Genomic DNA, 11,357 nt, shown 5'->3' on the forward strand with positions numbered 1-11,357 from the left:
TGAACTTGGGTGCCACGGGGAGCCCCTGGGACCAGTGCTCGTATAGCATAGTGGGGACACAGGGAACGGCGGGGACACTGGTGACGGTGTGTCTCCCAGGAATGCCAAGCATAAGCAAGGGACAGAAGACAGTATGGCATGGGCAGTGTTCCCCAGGGTGTTTCTGAGGGACAAGGATGGAGAGTGCAGTTGGAAGGTCCTTGGGAAGGAGAAGAGGGATCGGCCCTTACAAGAAGCCGTGGGATGCAACCAGGAGGAAGAGCGCTTGCCGGGGGCGGGGGTGGGATTCGGGACTCCCCATAAGGCGTAGCAGGGACAGGGGTTAATTCCTTGGAGCCGGGCTCGGGGGCGCAGGTAGGACGCCGCGCCGGTCGGACGCCGCGCCGGTCGAGCCGGGCTCCCGGGGGCGGGGGCGCTGGGAGGGCGCGGGGCGGGGCCGTCCCTCCCCTGGGCCGTTTCTCGGCGGGGCTGTTTAATAGCGGAGCCGCCCCCAGCCCCTCCCCGTTGGAGCCGGCCCGTGCGGCACGGCGCGGCCGGGGCCGGGGCCGGAGCCGGGCCGGGGCAGGTGGGGAGTCGCTCGGGCCATGGCGGCGGGCGGCGGCTGGGGGGCGGCCGGCCGGGCCCGGCTGTTGGCCGTGCTGCTGGCAGGGCTGCTCGGCGGGGCGCGGGCTTTCGGTGACGAGGAGGAGCGGCGTTGCGACGCCATCCGCATCGCCATGTGCCAGAACCTGGGCTACAATGTCACCAAGATGCCCAACCTGGTGGGACATGAGCTGCAGGCGGACGCGGAGCTGCAGCTCACCACCTTCACGCCCCTCATCCAGTACGGCTGCTCCAGCCAGCTCCAGGTGGGTTCGGGACCCCGGGGATCCCTTCTGTGCGTGGCCGGAACGGCTATGCGCTGCCCTGACCGGGTGCCATCCCCCTTTCCCATCCCCTCCCCCTCAGCTTAAAAAAAAAAAGAAAGAAAAAGAAAGACAAGAAAAAGGCAAACCCTAAAAGTCCTGCCGCCTTGCAGTGCCGCTCCTGGCTGGCTGGCTGGGAAGAGCAGGGCTTGTCCCGGGCGGAGGTGCGGGCAGAGCAGCGCAGCTCTGGGAAGGCGGCGGGTTGTCCCGGCGGGAGCGGTCCTTCCCTCCCTCCTGCCTGGGAAAACTGGAGCTCCCGGGGCTTCGCCCGCTCCCTGCCTTCCCTTTCTCTTACACCCGAGGTGCTGCGCCCGTCCTAAATTGGAAGCCAAGGGAGCTGGCTCCTAGGAGCTGCTGCCTGCTCGGGACCTCCTCCGAGAGCTCCACCGCAAGAGTTTCTTTCCCAGGCGAATGGCAGGATCCTTGTCTTCCCCACGGGCATGGATTTCATCAAACAAAACCCAGCTTGTTTCTTGGGGCAGCGTTCCCGAATTAGCACGCAATCCCGCGTACCCTGTCGTGTCGCGGAGTCGCGGTTATTCCAAAAGCGAGAAAACGGGGAGGTTTCGGTGCTGCTGCAAATGGGCAGCGTGACCTTCTGGTAAAACAAAACAAAAAGAAAACCATTCTGCGAGCCTTGTGAACCAAAGTCATTCAATAAATGCTTTTATTCTTCTGTTCCTTTGCTAGCTGCAATATCCAGGCAGTGCCTAGAACAAATATATGTATTTTTTTAAAACCACTTCAATTTGTATTTTTGCTTTCCTAAATTGCACCCTTGAGGTTTGAATCTGGCTGAATCCCGCTCGCTTTATTGAAACTGATGGGCTAAATTTACATGGAGCTAATCTAGGGAGGAAAATGTTCAGGCGTTGGCTGCAGACCACATTTGAACTGAAAGAAGACAGCATTGTTAGGTTTGGGGGGGTTTGTCTCCTTTGCTTTTATTGTTCTTCGTTTATTTGTTTTGTGCTACTTCCTGTTTTTTAAGGCAAAGGACCAAAATATTACTGCTAAAAAAAGGCAAAACCAAAAACCCCACCCCACTTCACCTTGTTACCTTTTGGCCTGTTTCATTTGTCCTTAACACACTTGTGATTTCTGTCTCTCTCTTTCAGTTCTTCCTTTGTTCAGTCTACGTCCCGATGTGCACGGAGAAGATTAACATCCCCATCGGTCCATGTGGTGGCATGTGCCTCTCTGTCAAAAGAAGATGCGAACCCGTCCTGAAAGAATTTGGATTTGCCTGGCCAGACAGCCTGAACTGCAGCAAATTCCCACCCCAGAATGATCACAACCACATGTGCATGGAGGGCCCAGGAGATGAAGAGGTTCCCCTTCATAGCAAGACCTCCTTGCAGCCTGGAGAAGAGTGCCACAGCATGGGATCTAACTCAGAGCAGTACATCTGGGTGAAGAGAAGCTTGAACTGTGTCCTCAAGTGTGGCTATGATGCTGGTCTCTACAGCAGGTCAGCTAAGGAATTCACAGATATCTGGATGGCTGTGTGGGCCAGCCTTTGCTTCATCTCAACTGCCTTCACAGTCCTGACCTTCCTGATTGATTCATCCAGATTTTCCTACCCGGAGCGCCCAATCATATTTTTGAGCATGTGCTACAATATTTATAGCATTGCTTATATTGTGAGGCTAACTGTGGGCCGGGAAAGGATATCCTGTGATTTTGAAGAGGCAGCAGAACCTGTTCTTATCCAAGAAGGTCTTAAGAACACAGGATGTGCTATAATTTTCTTGCTGATGTATTTTTTCGGGATGGCTAGCTCCATCTGGTGGGTTATTCTCACACTGACGTGGTTTCTGGCTGCAGGACTCAAGTGGGGCCATGAGGCGATAGAAATGCACAGCTCTTATTTCCACATTGCAGCCTGGGCTATCCCTGCAGTGAAGACCATTGTCATTTTGATTATGAGACTGGTAGACTCAGATGAACTCACTGGTCTGTGCTACGTCGGGAACCAGAACCTAGATGCACTGACGGGCTTTGTCGTCGCTCCGCTTTTTACCTACCTGGTCATTGGGACTTTATTCATTGCAGCAGGACTGGTGGCCTTATTTAAAATCAGGTCTAATCTCCAGAAAGATGGAACTAAAACAGACAAGCTGGAAAGGCTGATGGTCAAAATCGGTGTCTTTTCAGTGCTGTACACTGTCCCAGCAACATGTGTCATTGCCTGTTACTTCTATGAGATCTCCAACTGGGCCATTTTCCGCTATTCTGCAGATGATTCCAACATGGCAGTGGAGATGCTCAAAATCTTCATGTCCCTCCTGGTGGGTATTACATCAGGTATGTGGATCTGGTCAGCCAAAACTCTGCACACGTGGCAGAAGTGCTCAAACAGACTAGTGAACTCAGGGAAAGTGAAACGGGAGAAGAGAGCAGATGGCTGGGTGAAACCTGGGAAAGGGAACGAGACCGTGGTATGAGGAAAGGATGACACCCCGATGGCCTGGCCTCTGTTCAGTGAAGGACTGATTGTGTGTAAGCACTGCCATGTAATGTTGGGTGTAGAATAAGGTGATTGTTACATAACCTGTCTCTGGGGAATGGTAAAAAATGCCTTAAAGAATAAACAGCAAAAAGATCATGCTGCAGATACAATAGCCATAAACCATGCTGCCCAAAATAGGAAAGCCCAGGGAGGCTTCAGAAGCTGTGAAATACCCAAATGCATTATCTTCCTTTTAAAAGCAGAAAGCAGGATGCAATATACTGAAGTCTTTACAAGCTGAAAGACTCTACTCTACAGCTGTGAGATACTGTTTCCTTTCCATCATTTTGTACCTGATGAAGGAAAGGCAGTCCAGAGAAAAATCCTAGGCTGATTTAGAGTCTGAAGACTTATCAGAAGATAATAACCCAGGACCTCAGTTAGATGTCTTCTTTCCAAGCTCAGCATCAAGGGGGAGGGTGTCTAACAAGTATTGTGTCTTTGTGACCCAGGCAATCCTGCTGCTCCCGTACGCTGCACAAGTTGGCCAAGGACCAGGTCCTCCAACACACACCAAGTGGCTTTTCAGGTCTGAGAGTTACCCGTGATGAGTAGGATTTTGTGAGGTATTAGTGAGTATGATTCGATGAGCAGGAATTTGGACCTCCCTAGGTCCCTTCCCACCTGAATTATTCTCTGGTCCAATCAATGTTTCTAATTTTAAAAAAGCTTTATTCAAAGCCATTGTCAGAAGCAGAGGAGCGAGTGGGAGCTGGGAAGTTCTGTAGAGTCACCTGCCTCAGTTATTGTTGTCCATCTGCCTCTGCTCCTCTCCCTTCAGGTGGTCCTCCTATTTCCAGTGGACTATTTTATTCTGCTGCATTTAATAGCTTTAAATGAAGTCTTAAATTATAGTGTCCCTTCCTCCAGGAAAAAAGAAAACTGAGTTGAGGGTCTCTTCAGACAATGCTGGTTTTCTCCAAGAAAACTTATCTGGCTCTCTCTGGAGACCAATTGCAAGAAGCAATTAAGTCTTAATCTATTTCATTCAGTGCGATGGTATCTGTGCAGACGCCAGTCTGGGGAGAAGTGAAATGTTAAGTCCCTTGGCAACCTCATGTTCACACAGATCAGTTGTATAATTATGTGTGTCAGTTACAATTAAAAGAACATTCTCAGCCCATGACATCACAGGACAGCTGACTGCCCTCACAACGATGCTCCGATTGCTTGCTGACAGCTATGGAGATTCTTGGTTTAAATCCATATTTACATGCAGAATGTGAGCAGACATTCAGTCCTCAGGAATGGCAAGAGACATCTCCAGCTTTTGTGAAGGGATCTCAAGGAAAGAGATCCAACTTCTTGGTGAATGATGTTGTTTCATAGCAACTGTTGAGTTTTCTTATCCTTGTATTTGGGGAGACATTGGCTTGTGCTCATGGGGAGCTTGAACCTTGTGGCAGGACCTCGTTTGGCTAATAAGAAAGGTGATGCAAATAGAAATAGCCCCGAAGCACTTGAGAACACTTTTTACCCCTTTGAAGGACCTTTGGTTTTATCTGTATGCCCTGAACTTAAACTTTATTTTTCTGGCACCTGGTCAGCTGCAGAGCATCCCCCAGTGCCCCAACTCGCCTGACCTTCGGGGGCAGCGGAGAACAGGCACTGCTTTATTACAGCCTTTGCTTTTCACACAGGTGCCCCATGTGCTTCCCTAACCACAATTCATTCCAGCTCTGGCCCTGAGTGCTAATCTGTCCCAGAAGCGTGTATTGTTTCAATGTCAGTGTTGAAACATGTGCTAAAGCACTTAAAAAAAGAAAAAGAGAAAAGGAAAAACTGAGAGCAACACAAAGCCCAAACCCCAACAAGGCCTAATTGCAGTCTGCGGTTGGGCTCCATCTCCGGCAGGACAAGTGACAACTTGACGCGTTCTGCTCAAGATGCACAAGCCTTGTCCTGGCCAATGCTGCATACCAGCCAAGGCTTTTCGTCCTCTCCATCAAGTCTCACTGTTGGTGTTGTGTTTGGATCTGATTATTCCTCTGTGGACAAAGAGTTGGGCAAGTAGAGATCTTCTGATGGCCATGCTTCTGCGTTGTGCGATCCGTCTCCTGGCTCAGCGGGGGATGTAAGGTCAGCAGCTCTGTGGTGATTTTTCAAGGGGCAAGGGCACAGTAGGAACCTTTTCTTGTGACCTAGTGGGTTGTGCTAAGGTGTCACATTCACTTAAGTCTCCTTCACTCTGAAATGGTTTGGATACTCTCCTGGCTGATATGACCCATGTTTGACCTGACTGATTCAATAAACACCATTTTTAACCATGTTATGTACACAGAAGTAAATGTTAAGTAGTGCCTTGTTATCAGATCCCTGCATCTCTGCTTCTGACCCTGTGGACTGTGACAGGTGGATGTCACTGGTCATTTGAGACATTGGAAGTGAGTTGGATGAGGATAGCAATGTGTAGCCCTATGAGAGACCTGGGGGAATATTCCATTGAAGTGTCAGGGATTAATACTATAGGGAGGAGAGGGGCTGGGGAGAGAAACCAGCTGCTGCTCCCAAAGGAACATCTTTCCCAAGCAGTCTAGGGGACACTGTATCAACCCCAAGTGAAATTAGCTGCTGCAGCAATGAAATCATTCCATATATGTGCTCATCCATGAGCACTTGCTGCTTCAGGGATGTTTGGGTGGGAAGTCACAGCAGAATGCCTTAAACACAGCGACTGCAAAGGGTGGGTGTCTGCAACGTGTATGCTCTCTCATTTCCACATTGTTATGAATTGAAGGCCAAAAAATGTGTGACTAATCCTGTCTCGGAAGTGCAGTTGCTGTGCTTATACAACTAGAATCTTTGCAGCAGTTACCTTCCTGGTGCAGGCCCTGCTCACCTCTCCCCACCTCAGCACACGCTCTTCCCACTGCAGCTGTTGGAATCATCTGCCAGAGAGGTACAAGCCTTAGCTCTCACGTTGAAGAGAAAAGTTAGCTCCTTCTTCTGCATTGTGAGGAAATAAACACTGATTATTTTGGGGTGTACAGAAGATATATCTACTTCAATGTATGTACTGTAAATTTCTAATTTATCACTGTAAAAAAAAACAAATAGCAGCAAAAAAAACCAAAGCAACTTTGCTATTTAAATTTTTATATCAAAATAAAGTTTTAACCTCTGTGGATAACAGGAGTTCCTGGCAGCCTTCACATTTGTGGTGAGTTTGTTTCTTCAGTGGGCTTCATCGTGGCTGGGAGTGCTTTTTTGACTCTGAAGGAAGAAGGTCTGAAATGCTTGTGCTGCAGGGAAGGGATGCTCCAAGTGGGTTAATCCAGCATGGGATGGATCCAAAGATGGGTTGCAAGAAATAACAGAACCATGTATCAGTGGGCAGCTGTGAAAGTCTGTATGTGCTTCAGGTCTTGCACACTGGGTGGACAGAAAGCCTTTCAAAGACAAGGCAGAAGTCCTGGGGGCTGGCTGGGGGTGCAGCTGGAGCTTTGAACTTGTCTGAGTGCACCCCCAAAACTGAACGGGTGTGCAAAGATGGAAACACAACCATCTGCTGCTGTAGCACTGCTGTGATGGGACACTTGAACGTGTCCAGAGAAGGGCAACAAGGCTGGGGAGAGGCCTTGAGCGCAAGCCTTATGGGGAGAGGCTGAGGGAGCTGGGATTGCTTAGCCTGGAGAAGAGGAGGCTCAGGGGTGACCTTCTTGCTCTCTACAACTACCTGAAGGGAGGTTGTAGCCAGGAAGGGGTTGGTCTCTTCTCCCAGGCAACCAGCACCAGAACAAGGGGACACAGTCTCAAGCTGCACCAGGGGAAGTTTAGGCTCAAGGTGAGGAGAAAGTTCTTCACAGAGAGAGTCATTGGCCATTGGAATGTGCTGCCCAGGGAGGTGGTGGAGTCACCATCACTGGAGGTGTTCAAGAGGAGACTGGACGTGGCACTTGGTGCCATGGTCTGGTCATGAGGTCTGTGGTGCCAGGTTGGACTCGATGATCCTCGAGGTCTCTCCCAACCTTAGCAATACTGTGAGACACTGAGACTGATACTGTGACAAGTGGAGCCTCCTGCAAGGCTCCTTTCTGTTTCACATATTGTGGAGTACGTGAATTTGGAGCTGCACTGAGCATTCCGATCCAGGGCATATGGTGGACGAGGGCAGCAGCACCACCTGCCTGTTGAGTACATGAGAACTGTTTGTGTCTTTTGGAAGGGGCAAATTCTGCTCTTGGTAACACACTTGAAATGAGCTCAACCCTAGGGGTGATTCCAGCTCATCAGGGAACAGAGCTGACTGATTGTCTGCATTTCCTTGCCTTTTTTTTTAATTAATTAATGCCTCACTTATTTTTCATTCCTTTTTTTGTCATTTTTGTTCACAGTTAGGATGTATTTAGTATAAACTTTATTTAGAATAAACCAAACCAGAGACCTTCAAGATCATCATGTCCAACCCATCAACCAATCCAACCCACCTAAACAACTAACCCATGGCACCAAGCACCCCATCAAGTCTCCTCCTGAGCACCTCCAGTGATGGTGACTCCACCACCTCCCCAGGCAGCACATTCCAATGGGCAATCACTCTCTCTGTATAGAGCTTCTTCCTAACATCTAACCTGAACCTTCCCTGGCACAGCCTGAGACTGTGTCCTCTTGTTCTGTATGGTGGCAGTGAGGAATCCCTTCTTTTTGTGTACATCCCTCACCAGTTCTGACATCAATATTACAATATTAGTAATCATCTAAAGCCACTTAATCATCATCATGAAGCATTCTGTGTGCAGGATTACTTAATTAGCATAATGTTATTCTCATAAGAACTTAAATCAGACTGGAGTGGATAATGATGAGGATGTGCTATAAAGAAGACATTAGGAATGATCACCTGTGTGTCTGTAGCTAATCAAGTTCTGAAGAGCAGCATCTAAAACTGGTAATTAGAGTGATTTGCTCCTGCCTTTGGCACCTCATCACTGTAGTGTTCTCAGGTTGCTGATTAATGAGATCTCTGAAACTTAAAGTTAGGAGTCTTTCATATAGCTACAGTTAAGTGTAACAAACACAAAAGAAAGCTTCTGGGGGAAGAGTGGAATCTCCTTCTTACCCAGTGAGGTTGATCACACTAACAGAGAGATCTTCAGGCATAGCATCCAAGATGGTGTTGGCTGCTCCAGGTCTCTCTGATGGCCATTTGCCCTTACACGCATCTCCCACACAGGTGTTCCAGAGCATCACTTGTAAAGTGACAGTGGATTATATTCAGGCTGGAGGTGAGGAGGAAGTTCTTCCCCATGAGAGTGGTGAAGCCCTGGAATGGGTTGTCCAGGGAGGTGGTCAAGGCCCCGTCCCTGGAGGTGTTTAAGCCCAGGCTGGATGAGGCTCTGGCCAGGCTGATCTGGTGTGGGGTGTCACTGCCCATGGCAGGGGGGTTGGAACTAGTTGATCCTTCTGGTCCCTTCCAACCCTGACTGATACTATGATACTGTGATTGCTGGAGTGGCTTTGAATGGAGGACAGCCTTCCCAAGCCACTGGCATGAGGAATCAGCCACAGTTTGCCTATGAAGGGGATTATGTGTTGTCCTGGGTGAACACAGCCTGCTCACAAGCCCCTCTCCACCCATGCAGATGAAAGCGAATGTAACACATCAGCCCAACACATCGACTCGACCCGTGATGTGTCTATACACCACTCACCACAGAAAAATTCAGGAGTTTTCTTGGGGGTTTTCTTTGGTTGGTTTTGCCTTGGGTTTTTAAAAGCTGCTGTTAAGCAGAGCCAATCTTAAGAAGTTTGTAGCAAAGGCAACCAGAGTCCTTCTGCCAGAAGGCAAAAGCATCCTAAGCTCCAATAATGTGCAAATGCTACTGTAAGACCTTGGCTTCAGCAGTGGAGTTTCCACCACACCCTCCTCTGTCCTCAGCCACTCATTCCCATCGCTGTGCAACATTTCAGCTCCTCCTTCCTCCCTTTTGCCAGCAGAACTATTTGCAGCGCTGTGCTGCAAAGCAGATCAGCAGAAAGATCTAGGTTAAAAATAACTGTCAGAGCTTTTGCTCTGTTTTATTCTGGAGGCTTATTTTTAACTTGGATCGTGTCAGTGATTTGCTTTATGCAGCAGCCCCACCAAGAGCTCTGCTGGAAAAACAAGGTGGGGTGAGCTGCTGGGTGACAGGGGTCTGACTTATGTTGCCTTGGCTCCCTAAAGCAGCATCCTGTGAAGCTGCTCTCCAAGCCCTCTTGCACCACCACCCTCATGAGGCCAGAGCAGTGTCTACCTGCAGGGATGCAGGAATGGGCAAGAGACAAGTGGCACCTACCTGACCCCTTCCAGCTTTCCCAGCCTCAGCTGAAATAACAAATCCTTCAGCAATGGTGTTGGTAACTCCCTAGATTTGATGCTTTCCCTGGAATGAATGAGTCCAGCTTTGAACTGCTCACCTGTAGGTGACAGCCCATTGCACAGCCCCATAGCAGCTGTGTCACTGGTGCTTCATAGTGGCCTTTTTGGTACTCCCAAGGGCTTACTTGCTCTTAATATATGCCAGGAGTTTGCAGCCTTCATCTTCAGCCAAAGGTGCTTCAACCAGCTTGTCAAATATTAATGTAGTTTGAATACAAACTGGAGCAGCTTTTCACACTTACAAAGCCAACACTGTCTGCACCAGTGATTAGGCAGAGCACAGTCCAGGCTGGAGCTGCTTTGTGCCATTCTCCCGCTGAAGCTCTCCAAGAAGAATGGATGAGAGGATGGGTGCAGATAAGGCAGCTCCCAGCTGATGCTGAGCTGGTATAGTAGATCCCATATCACTGTTTCCTGCAGCTGGGAAATGATTTCTGGCCAGAGAATCTGTGCATCCTGGCAGGCTCCAGCTGTTATAACAGCTTTGTCTTGTTAACAACCAGATGTTTTGTTTTATGCTCTGGGAAAGGCCTACCAAACAGTCACCGTGGGGCTGGAAGAGCACAAAGGTGGCTTAGAGGGGAGCAGCAGCAAGTGAGAACTCATTCTGAGGTACCTCTGAGAAACTGTCATTCTCTTTTCCTAATTTTGGGGGGCAGCAGGAGCCTCCTGTGTGCCAGGTATTAGGTACAGTCCAGGGGAAGAAGGTTAAACTCCAAATGCAAATATTATTGTGCAAAGAAATTCACTGTCATTTATAGCTTTTATTGCTGTGCTTGCTTCAAAAAGTGATGATTAATTAGATCCACTTCAGAGGGTTCCAAGAAGGAAGGCTTAATTGTCTTCATTTGTAAACCAATGGTTTAAAAAAAAATTGAAAACAAATCAACAAACAAAAATCAACCAACCAAACAAACAAACAAAAATCAACCAACAAAACCAACCAAACAAAAATCAACCAACCAAACAAACAAACAAAAATCAACCAACCAAACCAAACAAACAAAAATCAACCAACAAAACCAACCAAACAAAAATCAACCAACCAACCAACCAAACAAAAATCAACCAACCAACTAAACAAACAAAAATCAACCAACCAACTAAACAAACAAAAATCAACCAACCAACTAAACAAACAAAAATCAACCAACCAACTAAACAAACAAAAATCAACCAACCAACCAAACAAAAAAAATCAACCAACCAACCAACCAAAAATCAACCAACCAACCAAACAAACAAAAATCAACCAACCAACCAACCAAACAAAAATCAACCAACCAACCAACCAACCAAAAATCAACCAACCAACTAAACAAACAAAAATCAACCAACCAACCAACCAAAAATCAACCAACCAACCAAACCCACAAAACATCACCAAAATTAACCCCAAAGCCACCAATAAAACAAACAAACAAACAAAAATCAACCAACCAACCAAACCCACAAAACATCACCAAAATTAACCCCAAAGCCACCAATAAAGCAAACAAACAAACAAACAAACAAAACCCAATTACTGATGGCTTGCCCGAACACCGCTGAGGAAAATCCCTTGCTTTTACATTTCCATCAT

General features: G+C 48.1%; 1 protein-coding gene across 1 annotated transcript; it reads left to right on the plus strand.

Annotated features, from left to right (window-relative positions):
- Nucleotides 1-513: 513 nt before the first annotated feature.
- FZD4 (frizzled class receptor 4) lies at nucleotides 514-6,571 on the plus strand. Its single transcript, XM_068145839.1, has 2 exons — nucleotides 514-848; nucleotides 2,024-6,571. Exons 1-2 carry the CDS (start codon nucleotides 585-587, stop codon nucleotides 3,350-3,352), a joined length of 1,593 nt encoding a protein of 530 aa, XP_068001940.1. The 5' UTR covers nucleotides 514-584; the 3' UTR covers nucleotides 3,353-6,571.
- Nucleotides 6,572-11,357: the final 4,786 nt, after the last annotated feature.

The sequence above is a fragment of the Melanerpes formicivorus genome, unplaced genomic scaffold (genome assembly GCF_026170545.1).
Source record: "Melanerpes formicivorus ecotype bairdi unplaced genomic scaffold, bMelFor1.0.p_v2 SCAF_1, whole genome shotgun sequence".
NCBI lineage: Eukaryota > Metazoa > Chordata > Aves > Piciformes > Picidae > Melanerpes > Melanerpes formicivorus.

Bases quoted from the DNA above. Each gene is read 5' to 3' on its own strand.
- FZD4 (XM_068145839.1), top strand. From the start codon at position 585: ATGGCGGCGGGCGGCGGCTGGGGGGCGGCCGGCCGGGCCCGGCTGTTG. The intron at 849-2,023 runs GTGGGTTCGGGA...TCTCTCTTTCAG, and splicing joins GCTGCTCCAGCCAGCTCCAG to TTCTTCCTTTGTTCAGTCTA.